This window comes from Rhizopus delemar, genomic scaffold (genome assembly GCF_000149305.1).
Source record: "Rhizopus delemar RA 99-880 supercont3.2 genomic scaffold, whole genome shotgun sequence".
NCBI classification, from domain to species: Eukaryota; Fungi; Mucoromycota; class Mucoromycetes; order Mucorales; family Rhizopodaceae; genus Rhizopus; species Rhizopus delemar.
Genome location: NW_027137828.1, coordinates 4,073,396 through 4,090,429, shown reverse-complemented (window position 1 = coordinate 4,090,429; position 17,034 = coordinate 4,073,396). Strand labels below are relative to the sequence as shown.

The window sequence follows — 17,034 nt, the reverse complement described above, 5'->3', positions numbered from 1 at the left end:
CATTACTAAAGTAAAGTAAAAGTGGTATGTAGTCTGTCTTGTTCTGTAGGACATCGAATCTATTTTTTGATGTATTATTAATAAAATATTACGAAAAGAAGAACTGTTTACCTTTAGATCAGGGTCAAATTTCATAACTGATGGCTTCAGAGATGCTTCAAAAAACAATTGGTTCCAGTAAGACTATCAGAATGAAAGGTGAGTTTTTGAATTCAAATGGAATAACGATCAGGTTACCTTGGCTAACCATTGATGGGCCTTTAAGCTAGGATGAAAGCAATCGGTATTACTGACAGATAAAAGGGTCATCAATCATGTTTAATTGTAGTTATATACTGGGTTTTACTAAAATTACCTAAAGCAGTCAATAGGAAAAGAAAGCACGTCAACTTCTGAAGGACTATACATCACAGCGAATGTCCCTCCAGGCTCTGCGGAGTATTTTGCAGCAATCGCCTCTAGTTTCTTATTATATGCTATTTTTAAAAAGCAAAGCCTGTATTAAATTCTGCATGCTAATTTGAAAGGGAATTTACCATCATAATAAGTATCCATGCCTGCTACCGAATCCGGAGTGTCAAAGCAGTCGCATTCAAATTTTCTGCTCGAAACCAAACGAGCTTTGCAATATTCTGTTTCGTTTTGTGTTCTCTGGTAGACATCAGAAATTTTAAAATTTTTGACTATATCAATAGGCGTTAAGGTGAATTTGGGATCTTAAAGAGTTGAACTTACGCAAGTGTACTACTGTCCTGGGAATTTCTTTTTGGATCCTCTGGATAGCGTTTTCAATGTGCATTTCATAATTATCAGGGTGTATGAATGGTGAGAAAACCGTGTTACAACTCGAGCATTGATCGTTGCCTTGTTTGTAGTGAATTATAGTTAGAATGATAATTTGGCTACTGTTTCTTATATCTTACTGCCTATTTGAAGGGTGATCATCTTCCATGCAGTAGAGTATTGTTCAGGAGAAGAAAATTGGGATTTCATACCTAGTAACATTAAAAATCGATTAACAATAAAATAATATAATAAGAGTAAGTTGAGCTTTACGAGGAATAAGGTAGTCTAACTCATAGTTAAGATTCATAGCTATTGCTCCATATTGTGCTGCATTGAAATTATCCTTGGCTGGTCGATCTAATGATACTGGTAAGGCCACTTTTATTATTATCAGATTTTAAAGTAAGCTCACATCGGGATAAGTATGGAACACAAAAAGGTCCATAGCATAGCGAAACAAGGTGTGACGAGGTCGATGCTCCAGAAACATTTGAATTGTAATACTTGATAAAGTTGGCCAAAGTAACAGCACCATCATCTCCACCTATGCCATAGCTGTTTCCACGGAACTCTCGTACAAAGTCAAAGTCAAATTCAACCACACCCGGTGTTTCTTCTCTCTTAGCGACACCCATCATAGCAAAGCCAGCCATGGCACTATAAATGAGAATTCAATTCATGTTATCAAGTTTTCTTTAGTACTTGATTCGTTACCTGTCTCCTAACGCAGCAACGACTTCTATATCATCAATGCGAAGGTCTGTGACATCCTTTGCAGCACTTGTTCTTGGTGCGAGCTTTGGACATTCAGAAATCGATTCAACGTCAGCGGAAACCTGCCACAGGATAGCAACAGAAAGAGTTGTTATGAGTTTGAGGTAAACCATATTGACCTTATTTCTGGAATGAAAGAAAGTATATTTATTCATTCTTGTTTTTATAGTATTTAGAGATATAGCAAAAGTTGAAAACTCTGTTTATGGGCCATTCTGTATTATTCAATCTCAATTGATTATGCACTGTCAGGGATGTATTTTTTAGTTGTAAATGTTTATTAATTAATAAAACTTTGTTTGTCCTGCCGAATACTAAATATTATAATCTTTTTTTATTCCATAATGTGTTCCCTCTTTTGCTTATACTTGAAAAAGAAATATAAGTGATGAAAAGGAAATAATAGTCCATGGTCTATCTTGGCTCTAATTTCCATGCCCTTTCCTTTATTTTATAACTATATATCATATAGTTATATCAACGGATATCTAATGCTAAACATAGCTATTCTTTAAGCTTCCCAAGATACGAGAAACGAAAATTATACATTCTTTAGTATTTTTTTTTTCAAGTCAAGAACAGAAGTGGCAATGTTAACTTCTTTTTTCTTCTGTAACATGGACAATGCATAGGCTATTTCATCCCTTGAAATCAAGAATATGAATGTGGAAGAAAATAAGCAAACAAATTCCATAAGACTTGAGCCATCTTTTTCAAATGGGTCTCACCGTTAAATGTTGTTTATGGTTCCTTGTGTTTTTAATTTTTCCGTTTGGAAACTCAAACCAAGTATATGGTAACTTTTTTTTTTCTGAAGCCCCTTTCCTTATTTGATATTTTTGCCATGCGAGATCTAGATCAATCAAAAGACACATCAAAGGATTACGCCCACGCACTTTTTTTTTTGGTTTTGTTTTTTCAATAAAATGTCTGTAGACGCTACGCCCCCTCTCAAAATGCGGCCTGTGCGATCTTCTCTCCTCGTTGAGGGGTGATATCCGTCTGTAGTAATAGGGATATATACACATTCCATAGACAGCAAGGGGCTTGTGAGCAAAAGTTTACATTTTCTGAGGTATCATATGAATTATGGAAAGAGAAAAGGATCGCCTGAACAGGTCATAAACAAAAACTATTTTTACTCTTCTTTGCTTTTAAAGGGCTCATGAGCCTCACTAGTTGTGTTGAGCTTGCCAGAACTCAGTCATTTACATTTAAAGCATACTATACAATACATACCCGTCGATAGCATGGCTCATTTTTGTTTTGAGAATGCATTCTATAACAGTAGTTAATAGATTAACAAAAGTAAAAGAAAAGCTTAGAAAAATAAGACAAGAAACATCTCAAGGAGAGAAAGGAGTGAACAAGTATGAAAGAATGATAATAGTGAATATATAGTAGAATGAGCATTTCATTTTAGAAGCCTACGCAATCAAGTGAATTTGAATGAAGATTCATAGCATGTCATAAAAACATTTAATTTATAAATCAGTACAAAGAAATCGGATAAAAGAAAATGCATTGCATTTGATCTAAGGACGATTATCCTTTCAGACTAGGATGACGTTGTTAAATGTGCTAATAATATCTAATTTACTAATATTATCACCAGAGTTTTATATACATATCGTTCTTGTTATCATATTCTTACCTACATTTCATCAGCTCTGTATGGAATTACATTTAATGCAGTACTAGCATAAGCTTTGTACTCGTTTAGACGGAAGAGACATGTCTAAAGTACGCAAAGTGCATTTACTGTTTATGTTGAGCTCACAAAACAAATTATTAATACATCTGTTATCGTTTACTTGTTGCGTATGAAGATAAAAATATTCGGGAGAATACTGATGTGATTCATTGGATTTATTCTATTAAAGGATAGTTGATATACAAGTTGAGTTTGTAAAATTTGGCTTGATTCGCTTGAAATAGTGATTAGCATATCCTGTAAAGTACATCAATATTGTTTTGGTTCTTAAAGAGATTATAAATTAAAATAAGAAGGAATATAATGGAGATTATTGATTTTGAGGGACTTGGATTTAGCGTTATAATAAATATCAAGGGCAATTGATAAATTTATTCAAAAGTGCAACTGTTCAAACCACGAGAAATAATTCCTCAGTATTGGTGTATTAATGCTTGGTTCAATTTGATTGCCAATACCAAATTTCGAATATTTAAAAGAGATGGATTCAATAGATCGCTCACCTAGCATATTACAACAAGTCAGCTCCTATATTACACGGTCTTGGCTATACAACGCTGTAAGCATAACTTCTGTAATGGTAACAATTGCTCTTGGTGTTGTAAATAATAAGGCACGATAATTCTTCTGTTAGTTTAACCTAATCTATATAGGTCGCCGACCTTCAATTACCTGACATAGTGCATGAACTTTGTTCTAACCAGTGGGCTGTACTTGAATTAAAATACAGATACAGTACTAACATGAACACTTGTTTGTTAAGGGCTCTTTGTTCGTGACTTGAGAGAAAGCCGCTGGTGATTGTTTTGTTCAGATGAAGAAGGTTGCTAAAGAGAAAAGTGAGCTTGCGATCATGCTATTTAATTGGTGGCGCAGCGAATTACTTTTGCTATGATCCAATAAAATTTGGTGGCACTTGAAAGATAGCTATTAAAATGAAAAGAAGAAAGAAAAGGTCTGGAGAGGGCTGAGTGGTTCAGTGCTTGATAACAATCAATTCATAATATTTTCATTGCCTGATACTGAATATTTTTGGCTGTTCATTCATTCAAATGATGTCTTCATTTTATAATACCCGTTGTTATAAGATCTGAAGAAGATGAAAATGAATTCCATAGGATTTATTAAAAAATTCAAATTAATTAATGGAAAGGCTGTAGTTCTATATGTAAATATAAGTAAAAAAAGGAGGGCATGATCTATATGATGAGCTTACATTTGCTTCACAATGAGCTTTAATCTGATCAAAGACTTTTAATAGCTTGCGCCTAGCGCCTAAAGCAGCAACACCCTTTGCAAGAAGAGCTTCATCGTCTAATTTTAACATGTCTTGCCATTTCATTTTTTCAAATATAGGATTGTATTTATGTAATCGAAGGCTTCTAAGCCAAGCAGGTACATCTGTGATAGCATGATGAGTATTAAATTGACAAGTAATAAATCATACCTTCAAGTAATTCCATATCAACCACATCGTTGCTACTTCTTTTATTGTTGCTATCCTTTGATCCACGTCCGTTTGAATGATGATGATGATGATGATGATTGGATGACTTCTTTTTAGCGTTATTATTACTTTGATCACTGTGATCACTTGTATATCCATGATGATCGCCTTCATTATTATTTACATTCAAGTATTGACCATATTGCTTACGATATTTGGAAATACTAGTAGAAGGAATAGGCGATGTCGAACGACGCTCCAACTCAGACTTATTATCATCGTTATTGTTATCAAACATGGATAATAAAGTTGAAGTACCAAGTTTTTCATCACTCTCAGATACTGTACTAGGAACACTCGCTTTGTTACTGATCACCCTACTTCGTCTGTTGCTATTGTTACTATAGAATTGTTAAGCACCCGAAACAGTATAGACTTGAGAACAAACCTGCCAATAACATTCCACTGATCATTCATTTCTTTTGTGCCAAATTGAGGAGACAAAGAAGAGGGCCAAAGAGGATCACTGACAGAAGGATTGAATGACCAGTTGGATACATCAGCTGATTTAGGCCGAAGACCAGCTGTATAGGGCCAATCTTGACTAAAAATAGAAGTGAGCTCACTATCCAACATGACCGATTTAGGTCGAGTGGAGTCAAACAATTTAGGCGCCAAGAAGTCACCTCCTGTGAATGAATGACGAGGAGGACGAGTGTGATAGGGCAAGACTGAAATTAGTTTTTGACTTGCTTCCAATTCTGCTTTTGCCATTGCCCCAGCCAGCTGAGTCTGCATATCAACTGCAGATGCTTTAATCATCTTTTTTTTTCGTTTTTTTTTTTTTTTTTTTTTTTTTTTTTTGGGCTTACCTTTTTCAGGATGAGCAGGCGATAGCAATGTACCAAGAGGATCCCTGTTGCTCATTTGTTGTAGTACAGTCATGAAGAATCTGATTTGAACTTGTGAAGAGTGTTGTAAAAGTGTATAGATAGTCGATGTACGTTCTGCTTCATTAAGATAACGAAACCATTGATCGACATGTTGAACTTCTTCTTTGAATTTTGGATCAACGCTTGCAGAGGCCATTGATTCCAAATTTCTTTCATATTGTTGTAAATCCTCATACCATTTGTCCAACGCTTGACCTGTGCAGAGGGTTAAGTATATTTGCCTTGTTAGCTCTATTTCTTACTTTCTGGGGAAGCAAAGCTTTCAGGTTTTAATACTTCAGAAAATGGTCTTGTTTGTCTATGTCCAGGTTCTGATGAGAGATTGAGTGAAGAAGGGTAATTCAACTTTTTATTTCCTGGCGGTGCTGTTTCGCTACTTAAAAGAGTAGAAAATAGTTCGTTGACGTGATTTCTTTGAAAAGTAGTACTTGATGTTGTTGACATGGAATAAGTCAAGTAAATGAGAAGAAAAAAGAAATAAAGGAAAAAGAAAAAGAAAAAAAAAAGAATATAAAAAGAATAAGAATAAAATTATTCCAGACTGTTTCAAAAGGGAAAATAAAGGAGCTTCAAAAACGTACTACATAAGAAAATCTTACACACAAACTATGGTATCATCTATAGTCAACATGATCATCATTTGATGTTATAGTCATGGATAAATAAAAATGAGAGAGAAAAGCGGGAATTAATGCATAAAATATGTTTGTTGCGGAGAAGTAGTAAAAGTAGTCTGTGCTTTTTTCCCCTTTTTAATAATAATAATAATAAAGTGGGTTTATATACTTTTATTTCTTGTATCTCTTTCTTAGATTTTCCTCACAGGTTGTATGTATGTTCCCCTTGTTCTTGATCATAAGAAAAGAAGAGCGTTTGTGATTGTACATGAGCACATATGCTTAACATATGTCTGTGAATTAGAGACATTTGACAGGATGTGTTTCACTATTTCAGCTCAGTAAAAGTGTACGGGGTACCGTATGACAAAATTATTATTATTTTACTATAGCAAGGCCCTATTCGTTTTCTTTCTCTTTTTTTATTTATTTTTTATTTTATTTTACAAGTAAGCATAATTATGTTTGAAGACAAGGGATCAATTGATATAAATGATCCAGCCATTTATAAACCAAGCTCTAATGGAATTCATCTGGACATCGTCTTCCAGCAAGCAATTTGTTCTGGGTGGTTAACAAAACACAGAACACCCAATTTTGCATTTATGAAATCAACCAAAAGACGCTATGTGGTACTTGTCGATCGTATGCTTTATTCATTCAAATCAGAAAGACCAACTACCTACCGTGAATTCTTTGAGATCACAAAGGATACACATGCTTATGTAACAGAGGGTTACTGTATTGAAATAAAAAAGAAAGGGTACGATGATCTGAATAGTATTTGGCAATTACAAGCAGATAGTGTAGAATCAATGAAGCTGTGGTTGTTTCGAATTAAACGTGTGATTGACTGGTTAAAGAACAATGATAATTCAAGGGCTATTTTAAAATATGAAATGATAGATACAACAAGGAAAAATAGCACAAGATCCTTTTCTTCTACTTCTTCTAATCATTCATTATCAAGAACAAACAGTCTCTTGTCATTACCACCTCAATTACCACCACCCAAATCCTTACCGCCACCCATCCCATCTTCATATGCTTGTTCATAAAAAAAAAACTCCCATTTTTTTAGCATTTCCCACTGTTACTATTTTTGTATTAATAAATGATAATAAAAAAAAAACTTGATTGTCTACGCTTTTTGATTTGTAAAAATTCTTATTGTTTCACTATTTGGAAGATCAGTGATATATGCTTATATAACCAAAAAAAAAGTGCCACATAAAGCAACTTGCTTCTTTTTATGGTTACTATAGTTACATAAAAATAGTCGTATTCACTCCAAGTATACTACAATTTCTCTAATTTTATATATAAAAAAAAGAGAAAGAAAGGGTACTAATGTAACAAATGGTGTAATAAAGATCATCAAATGTCACAAAAGGATGAAAGCGGAATAAATTAGAATGGGCTTTCTTCTGTGAGAAAAAGATATGAAACTGAGAATGAAAGAGAAGGATTTCAAACATGATATCATTAATATGCAAAAGTATGCAAACGCTTCATGTCATATCCATACAAAAAGGTTATGAGAGTCATTCTAATTTAAATTTGATATGATTGCTCTGGGCTAGAAAATCAAAACGCGTCCTCAAAAGCTTTTGGATGAAATTGAATTCTACAGGCCAAGTTCCTTTTTTTTTTAAAAGAAAAAGGGAAATTTCTTTTATGAAAAGTACCGGCACTTTTTATTATTATTATTTTTATCGCGGAATGCTTCCCCGTTACGCGGAAAGATCTCTTGTTGTTTTGTATTCTACTTCGGCATCCAAAACTTGACTCAGTTCAAACTTTGATAGCTTAATTTCCTAATTTTTACAAACCAATGCAAAAAGCTACATTCTATTGTAGCCTGATTTTCTCTCACAATAACAAGCAAGGAGTCTATTCTTCTTTTATGTCTCTATTCGAATAAAACATGCCATTGTCGTATGGAGTTTATTGAACGTCAAAACTTATCTTCGCTCTTTCAATTGATTATCATTTCTTCGGATGCACTGCAGTCAACGTCATCCACTCCAGCTATTTTTATTCTCTAGTAACGTAACACGGATGATTGAAACAAGTAAAATAATGAGGGGGAGGAGAGGATTGCTCTCCTTTAGTTATAATATTGCTCAATTTATTGTACAAGGAAAACGGATTCATGTCCTGTCAAAAGCTGTTTGAAGTCTAGATTTCTATAAACAAGAGATTTGTGATATTCTGCAGTATTATGTATGCCTTGATTGATGTTTCCTAATGGTTTTACTTTCTTAATGTAACAAATTTGGTAATTATTTTATATAAACATCCTCTCTTATCTACTCTCGCACCTTATTTCTTATTCTCTATCCTTAACAATACAATTTACCCTACTTTTCCTTTCATTCAAGGCTCTATTTATAAAATAAACCATACACAATCTTTTTAGGTTTATTACACAAGAAATTAAAGGGGCGTCGGAATACAAAAACAAGTTATTTTCAACTCCTATCCCAAGTCGATCTAAAAATGGTTTATAGCTCTTTTTTCACTTTCTTTTCTCACACGTTTTTTTTCTTCTTTAACCCCTTCTTTACCTTCCTTTCTATCTACCCCTTTTTACATTCTTTTTTTTTTCTAAACGATGACTTCTTTATTAAATGATAACAGTGACCAGTCATGGTCTAATGAAACGAATAACAACAATAGCAGTCAACCTGTTCGTAAAAGAACAAGAGCCACTGCTGATCAATTGTCTGTTCTGGAAGATACATTTGCAATGAACGTGAGCCCGAACTCGAAGCTTAGAAAGCAATTAGCTGAGCAACTTCAGATGAGTGAAAGATCGATTCAAATCTGGTTTCAGAACAGAAGAGCTAAAGTGAAGCATATGCAAAAGAGAGCTCAAATACAAATGCATCAAGCCTCCATTCGTGCCCAACTCTATCAATATCAACAGCAGCAGCAGCAAGGACAGTACTTTAATCAAAGATTGAACAACATGACTCGTGCACAAAGTGTGGACGCTGTTCAACACTATCGACAAGCAGCATTCATGCCACCTCAAATGAATGCCACACCACCACCTGTCATGTTTTTAAATCATTTGGAAATAGCAAGACAGAATAGTATGCCACCTTTTGGCTTGGAATTCTCCGAATACCCTTCCATTCAGACATTAAAAAATTCAAGCATACCCACTTTGATACCTGTACCTGATGCAGGTCCAACAGCTGTACTATCTGATCCTAAAAGGGCTGTTTCTGAAGAAGTCTGGATTTCTTCTCCAGGTACACACATCCGTCTTGACATAAAATCAATCGGTTACTCATATCTTACTTTAGACTCTACTAGTCATCAAAATACAAGTGATAATAATGAAACAACAATTAATCCTTCCAATTTGGTCATGTCCAATACAAAAGAAGAAGAAGAGCCCAAAGACCTGTACCTCAGTGCAACCACACTCACTGTCGGTACATGGCATCGACTCTTGATGGGCGAAACCGATCTCGTCTGTGTCTATCGACCTGATACACGTACATTCGCATGGCATATTATCGACGGCGGTTGTCACTTTAAGATGGAAGTGACTCAAGATGCTGTGAGTCGTATTGAATACATCGCCGCTGACACACTTGCCGAAGTTCATTTTGAATTAAGTGAACCGCCCTTGTTTTATATGGAATCTACTCAAAAAGAAGAAAAAGTATGGGTCCAATGCTCTGACTTTACAGAGGGTAAACAGGCTTCCAGGTTCTTTAGACATACCTTGAAAGGAATTCAACATCATCTAAAACAGGAGTTGTTGGCCCTGATACAAAACCATCAAGAGACCAAGCGCCTTGTCCATTTTGTTGAACAGCCCTCTGTTATGTATCCAATTGTGGAGTACCCTGATTTACTTGCAAACAATAATGCCATGTACTGGCCCAATCATGGTGGTAATATGATAGCAAATGATGATAGTTCTTTACTATCCTGTGGACTTTATATTAGTTAGTTGTTATATATCTGTAATTTCTCCCTTCTCCCCCTTTCTTTTATAGTCTACCTTTCTCTTTGTTATTATACCTTATCTTTTGGCCACTATTATTGTTGTACAGTATTCTTATTATTATCGCTCATTAGTGTTCTTTATATTCTAAATAAAGTCTTCCTCTCATTCAATGATCAAGAAATTGAAACATTTTATTTTTATAAAAAAACCTTGAACTTTTTAAGAAAGCAAATAGTTGAACATGATTAAGCCCCAACCATACATTATACCAACACTACAATACAAACTGGTCATCATCAATGGTAAGAATTGCAACTGACCGACATCAAAGATGGTATCATGCACAACGCTTGTATAGAGTTGAAGTAATAAAAATCCATACAAGTAATATCTCTCTATCCTCGACAGTAAATCCTTCAAGGGCCTATTTTATAATATGAGTCAATGGAGGCATAAACGAGATAAGAGCTTACGTCTGGTGGATGTAGGATAGACTAGGGATGACGATAAGGAACCATAATAATGTAAAAGTGATTTTGATGGGTGTTTCTACTAGATGATGAGCGGATTTTTTTTTTTTTTTTTTTTTTTTTTTTTTTTTTTTTTTTTTTTTTTTTTTTTTTGTCTAGTATTTACTGTATTTACCTGCAGGATGGAATAGTAAAGGGTATAAAGAAAATATACCAGCAGCACTTAAGATAACAAAGGCTCGTAAATTTAATTTACTGTCTGCTGCCATCAATCTATAGGGAGCATAAGCACGCATACACAAATAAGAATGTTCTTTTTACCCATAAGGAATCAATACGATCATAATAGCCTTCTCATGCACATGCCATCCGAATAAATAAGATGCAAAAGCACATAATATCAATGATGACAAAAAGTTATTGAATGTAGGCTTTCTCCAAAGTTTTTGTAATACAATCTATTTCAGATAGTTATTGATATGCTGTATACAATATGTATTGGATGGGTTACCAATTGTGAGATGACAGTAATGATCAATGTATGAATGGCTTCAACTGTTGGCAGGACTGCAAATTGTGTATCCCCTACATACCCTCTTGTCATCGAACTCATCGCTTCTTCATTCAATCTCCACCCAAGTCTTTTTCCAACTAACAGAATCCAATTGAATAAAACCACGATAAACAACTATGATTCTTACCAACAATCAATGCTCTATCAGCACCAGCATAGAGTGCCCAAAAATTAGGAGCCCAATAAGCATGACAAAGGCCTCGAGTGAATGGGAAAAGGCGTCCTAATAATGCAGGTATTTGCTCAAGATAAATAAAGGGTCCAAAGGATACCAAAAAGATTGCAATAACAAAGCCACCAAGTACAATAAGTCGTTGAAATGAAAACCCTGAGTCTATTTCTAATTAGCAGCTATTATCTACAGACACATCTTATTTACCTTTAAAGCAATATGCTTTCAACAAGTAAACAAAGTAAGCGGGTGCCATGTATAAATAAATATGTTTAAAGTTTAATAAGATGGCAAACAAGATGCCAGATAAAAGTAAATTATTCTATTCAACATGAGTGATGATTCATTATTGATCCAATACACTCACCCTTTTAGCTTCTATAATAGACATTAATAAAATACCATACAAGAGGCCATTATATTGAAAATGAATATGATCTATAATCATGATTCCAGGATGCATCAGTAGGGATCCTCCTACCACGATCCATTTGTTTCCGAAATATTTGACATAGCGCATCAAGGCCCAATATAAAATCAATTCGCTTGCAATCACCGATACTCTTTGAAATAAAATGGTCTCACGGCTTGCATACTCAAGATTATCTACCCGTAACATGTCTGGATCCACTTGACTTGCAAAACAGCTCAATAACTTTTCAAACCAAGCAAAGAAAGGGGGATAATCAAGTGTCCATTCTGAACTTTTCTGTTTTCTGTTTTTAATACTCAAGAGTATAATGATCGTTGTCTTTGTATACCTCAAGATACCACTGAGATATAGGTAAACTATGTGTGATGGCTAACCAATTGCGATGAACTTCAAAATCTGTTGATCGGCTATTTAGAAAAAAAAAAAAACAAAAAAAAAATTATTTTCTTCTTTCTACATGCTTGTTGTTTTTCTTACTATGCTGGTATTAGCAGTAACTTCAATAAGGTACTGATGATGAATACATTTCGCATGCTGGGTTAAAAAAAAAAAAGAAACTTGAACCTGTCCGAAATGGTAACGTTGGCGAAACGAAGACAGAGGATGTGATTATAAGCGCTTTTATTCTCAGATAATTAATATAATAAATAATACCCAGTGTCATTCGTCAGCAGATGGTAATCAACATACAAAGCATAGACCCTAATCAGTCAAATAATACAAGATTTAATAATGATCAAGAAGCCAGCTACAGTGCAGTGATGCGATTGGGAAGATAGATAGGATGGGCTGGGATAAGACTTTTATGATCAGTAGATACGTATTTAAAGTTGAGGAAAAAACATCTGGAAACATACTCAAACAGTTGATCCAGCACTCGAGCATGTTCCTTTTGGCTGTACGCTTTTTGTGTTTGATAAAGATTTTCGAGGTACCAGAGCTGATATTATTGATCAATATATCAATCACTCCACTCTCTGATAATATACTGCTGTGTTTGATCTGGCAACTAACATGAGAATACAGTAAGTGTTGACGAGCGACAATGTTGACCTCGCTGTTGAGTGACAGAGCTCTGTAGATTACTTGTTAAGAATTAGAGATGGTGGAGAATCTACTGTTGGTGGATCTGAACTCTTTAAAATTCCTCAGCAGATGGTTCATTTTGGATATAACGTTGGCACATTGACATTCCCACATCCATCACAATTGTAATAGTTTTGCGTTCTACCAGAACAGGACTTAACTTTTAGTGCTCAGAACAATCTTAACGCCAAAGAAGGAAGATATAACTGACATAATAAAGGAAGCTATCAGATGTTATAGTTGAGTACTTTAGTACAAATTCACTATGTTCAGATGATAAACAGCACGCACTTCTTTTCCCTCCCAAGTTCTTCAACACTACCAATCCTCAGACAATATCTTCACATAGGCTATGACTTAAAATTAGGTGTCCCATCATACTCTTGAGAAACCTAAATCCTTCACAAGGCCTTTGCAGTGGAATCCGATTGATTTGTAGATAGCTCAAAAGATCAGTCATTGAAGCAGAAATATCAGCAGGTTCTGATGTTGGCAGTATTATGCTAATACCAAGAATTAAGCTTAAGGCTTCAATTGATTCAAAACATTCATCCGATTTGGAGTTCGAGGCGTTGGAATCAATCGAAGTTTGTCTTCTACAGCACTGCTTCTCTTATGGACAATTACACTATTTCCGGAAATTAATGAGACACTTCACAAAAAAGAAATTGGTGCACTTGAAAAAATAAAATGAGCCAAGAAAAAAAAAAATAAGAGAGATAAGAGATACGTTTTATTGATATTTAGTATAAAATGTCAGAAGGAATGACTATGGGGGAGTGGGGTTTTGAACTTGGGAACCAGGTTTCTCAGGTCCAGCGCGTGTTAACTTCTTCAGCTTCAATGTCATTCGATGGCGATCTTTTGTAAACCGAGCTTTTTCTTCCCTTCACTCGAGTCTCCTTCCTCAAAGACTTAGCCAACACTTGCGTATTCTTGACAGCATGGTCCTAGTCTTTTCTTTTAGTATAGTATTCAGATTCAACTGAGACTATACGGACATTTTCTGAAGGAGGGAACAATAACTCCAGCAAAGGAGATCATAGGATGCGAAAGTAATCATTTTCACGGTAGTTGATATTACTGGCATTACTGAGCATCTTTTTATAATCATTCATTGTTCTGAGTATGTGCTTTATTATACTAAACACCCTCATAAGGCTAATATTACTTGCATGCTTGATTTTCATTTTTCCGATATAGCTTTTAACAGCGTTAAAATCATTCGATAGGTCTAACGTGTTCTTAATGATAATGAGGGTATTTGTGACAATTGCATCCAAAGGGTATTCCTTCATTTTGAGCTTGTTGTCAAAGTAATCGTTGATATATTTCCACTGGTCATTATCAAAAAGTTTTCGCTGAGATGAATGTGATTGGTCAGAAAGATCAAGAATAGATGAAAATCCAGCAGTCATGATTGCGTTGGCGGTCAGTGAGCTGATTAGGATTTTGCAAGTATAACTGATGTAGTTTTAAGGCTTCCCTTTTGATTATGGTACCCAAGCTTACAGTGGAATTTGGTATCATGATACCATCGCTTTCAACATCAGTCTGTCTTTTTTTGGTGTCTTTTGTCTCTGGTTGGGTATTCATGCGTTTCTTGCTTTGTGGTCTCTCCACAGCCTCTTCTTTATTTTCGCTATACGGTGAAGTGATAGCAGAAAACAATTAATAGAAGACTGTAAAAGACTATTAATGTACAATAACGATAAGATTAATAATAACACTAGTTCCTGACTTCAATTGCTTGAACGTGCAAAAAAAAAAAATATATATTCGACACCCAAAATTAATTTTAGCGGAAAGAAAGTCTTTTTTTTTATTACTTAACAATAGATACTTTAAATAACATATTAAAATAAGGTAATTTGGGAAAATATATAATTATAAAGAGTATTATGATGATTTTGATAAATAAAGCAAATGATGTATCAATTGAGTATTCGTTTTCATGTTGCTTCTTTTGGTGTTCTTCTCTGTTTAGTGTGCTGGCACATTGGGTGAACAATGCGTGTAGAAAATAACAGGTAAGAAAAATAATGTCGTCCATTGTGACTTGCATTCATTCAATTCCCGATGCGGTGAAGCTGATTATTTTCCTTTCCCCTTATTTTCGTTTACATTTTCTTTCATAACGTCTGTTAGAGTTATCCAACCACACCGAAAAGCATACCATTAGAATCGCCATGAAAAGGAGCATCGTATGAATATAAAATAAGCTTTAAAAATCAACAAGGAATCAAAGGCGACACCCGATCAAAATACGTCTTCGTCAAAAGGCAAGGTGAATTATACTCAAGTACCATTTTCGAGAAAGAGAAATGAATCAGGAAGCACACCTAGAATGAGAGAGTTGTACAATTTAAAGTCAGAATTACATGGTAGTCTTATAACAATTAATTTTTATGAGTGTTTACGTACTTACTTTTTTTTCTATTGTAGAAAACGTTGTGAATAACATTGTCACAAAATTGCCTTATTTTCAAAAACACATGGAAAACCTGAAAAAAAAAGACTTTGTATTAGTTGGATATGTGCGAAAGTCAGTTAAATCAGCACAACATCGGGTCAAGAATATTCAGAACATAGTTAATAATTTATATTTAAGATCAAATGTGGGATAAATGTTTTGTTTCTTACTCCTCAGAGGCTAATGGCGATATCACCACAAGAGACTTTAGAGATAATATCAAAACACTGGAAAAGATAAAAGATGTTCATGGCGATACTCAAAGTATATATGATATATGTATATTTCCATTAAGTTTAAAAGTATTAATTTTGATAAATCTACTCTTTATTTTAGGGATGATTGATTTTATCTCTTTGTCAAAACAAAAAGTTTGCATAGTCATCATAGACTATGCTGGTCTCTCTACTGACCCAGTAAACATTCAACAATTCATAAGGTAATTTTTTTTTAAATATTAAAGTTTTTGGTAAGTGCTTATTACCTCTGTTTTTTATAGGGATAATGATGCAATTGAGGAAATAGTAGTTGACTATTTCCCATATAGTTGCGATGCAGTAGAATTTTAAAGAAGTCATATACTCGATAATATCAAGACATTATCACCCTTTAATAGTAGAGAAACACCACGTCAAAGATCAAAAACATAAAAAAAATTATTGTTTTATACTTCTGGTAAATTGAGAGTGGAAGCACAATATGCAGGGTCAAAACCCAAATTCTGTCTATTGCCTTAAAAATCCCTCATGTTCATGGACAACATGAATTAAAAAATATTCACATCAAGCATAGTGTACAAAGAGAGTATATTAAACCATAGAATGACTGGTATGATCAATGTATTATTTAATAAATAAAAAAATGTACATCTATTTAATTATAAAGGAAACAAAAAAAGAGAAATTAATGGACAAAGACATTTGTTCACTTGGAACCCTATCTAAACTAATTTGGTCATTCCCTATTCTTTCATAAAGAAAAGTATTACAAATGATAAATCAAAAAAATTTCTCAATACCCAAATAATTGTTATCAAATGTGATACCAGCTCATGATGACTACATTTAGAAAACACAGCCTATTGACGGCGATGATATCAACTGAAAATAAGAATGGCATGTTACATTCATTTTATTCTTTCGATATTTTTGTATCAAAAAGATTTATTTTGAAAATAGTATTTAGCCTTGAATACTTTACAATGAGATATAAAGCAATGTTACACGAATAAAGCATAAAAGAGAAAGAGAGAATACATTTTTTCAAAGTGTTACTGTATTCAATATAAACCATCGTTTACTAAAAAAATACAAAAGCTTTAAGGTAATAAAATTTTCCAAGATGGCCAAACACTTATCAAAATGAAGATATTTTTTTATCTTTTTTTTGTAACTCAGCAACCAAACCACTTTACTTTCAAGTGAGAATATACTTTATCATGCATCTATAATTAAAAATAACTCAAAAGCTTTCTCACCAGGAATAAAGCACTATAATCTTTGGTCACAAAACCTTTTTGCCAATAGTGGATCTTTTCTAAAGAGTGACTTGTGAAATTTCGG

General features: G+C 34.0%; 7 protein-coding genes across 7 annotated transcripts; 3 read left to right on the top strand and 4 right to left on the bottom strand.

Annotated features, from left to right (window-relative positions):
• Positions 1–5: 5 nt before the first annotated feature.
• Positions 6–1,673, bottom strand: RO3G_03828 (uncharacterized protein; the record flags this gene model as incomplete). The annotated part of the gene is made up of 10 exons (XM_067658418.1): positions 6–59; positions 112–183; positions 238–265; positions 356–476; positions 537–683; positions 736–864; positions 924–995; positions 1,057–1,143; positions 1,199–1,443; positions 1,501–1,673. The coding sequence occupies 10 exons, from the start codon at positions 1,671–1,673 to the stop codon at positions 6–8; spliced, it is 1,128 nt and encodes a 375-aa protein (XP_067514519.1).
• Positions 1,674–4,412: 2,739 nt separating this feature from the next.
• On the bottom strand, positions 4,413–6,118 carry RO3G_03827 (uncharacterized protein; the record flags this gene model as incomplete). The annotated part of the gene is made up of 6 exons (XM_067658417.1): positions 4,413–4,436; positions 4,491–4,675; positions 4,722–5,122; positions 5,170–5,452; positions 5,594–5,869; positions 5,917–6,118. 6 exons carry the CDS (start codon positions 6,116–6,118, stop codon positions 4,413–4,415), a joined length of 1,371 nt encoding a protein of 456 aa, XP_067514518.1.
• Positions 6,119–6,752: 634 nt separating this feature from the next.
• On the top strand, positions 6,753–7,349 carry RO3G_03826 (uncharacterized protein; the record flags this gene model as incomplete). Its single annotated transcript, XM_067658416.1, has 1 exon — positions 6,753–7,349. The coding sequence occupies one exon, from the start codon at positions 6,753–6,755 to the stop codon at positions 7,347–7,349; it is 597 nt and encodes a 198-aa protein (XP_067514517.1).
• A 1,559-nt stretch (positions 7,350–8,908) lies between these two features.
• On the top strand, positions 8,909–10,267 carry RO3G_03825 (uncharacterized protein; the record flags this gene model as incomplete). Its single annotated transcript, XM_067658415.1, has 2 exons — positions 8,909–9,554; positions 9,609–10,267. The coding sequence occupies 2 exons, from the start codon at positions 8,909–8,911 to the stop codon at positions 10,265–10,267; spliced, it is 1,305 nt and encodes a 434-aa protein (XP_067514516.1).
• Positions 10,268–10,680: 413 nt separating this feature from the next.
• On the bottom strand, positions 10,681–11,736 carry RO3G_03824 (uncharacterized protein; the record flags this gene model as incomplete). The annotated part of the gene is made up of 7 exons (XM_067658414.1): positions 10,681–10,688; positions 10,738–10,758; positions 10,910–11,007; positions 11,056–11,192; positions 11,246–11,301; positions 11,436–11,531; positions 11,688–11,736. The coding sequence occupies 7 exons, from the start codon at positions 11,734–11,736 to the stop codon at positions 10,681–10,683; spliced, it is 465 nt and encodes a 154-aa protein (XP_067514515.1).
• Positions 11,737–14,088: 2,352 nt separating this feature from the next.
• RO3G_03823 (uncharacterized protein) lies at positions 14,089–14,417 on the bottom strand (the record flags this gene model as incomplete). The annotated part of the gene is made up of 2 exons (XM_067658413.1): positions 14,089–14,099; positions 14,171–14,417. The coding sequence occupies 2 exons, from the start codon at positions 14,415–14,417 to the stop codon at positions 14,089–14,091; spliced, it is 258 nt and encodes an 85-aa protein (XP_067514514.1).
• Positions 14,418–15,615: 1,198 nt separating this feature from the next.
• RO3G_03822 (uncharacterized protein) lies at positions 15,616–16,122 on the top strand (the record flags this gene model as incomplete). The annotated part of the gene is made up of 4 exons (XM_067658412.1): positions 15,616–15,736; positions 15,809–15,911; positions 15,972–16,029; positions 16,069–16,122. The coding sequence occupies 4 exons, from the start codon at positions 15,616–15,618 to the stop codon at positions 16,120–16,122; spliced, it is 336 nt and encodes a 111-aa protein (XP_067514513.1).
• Positions 16,123–17,034: the final 912 nt, after the last annotated feature.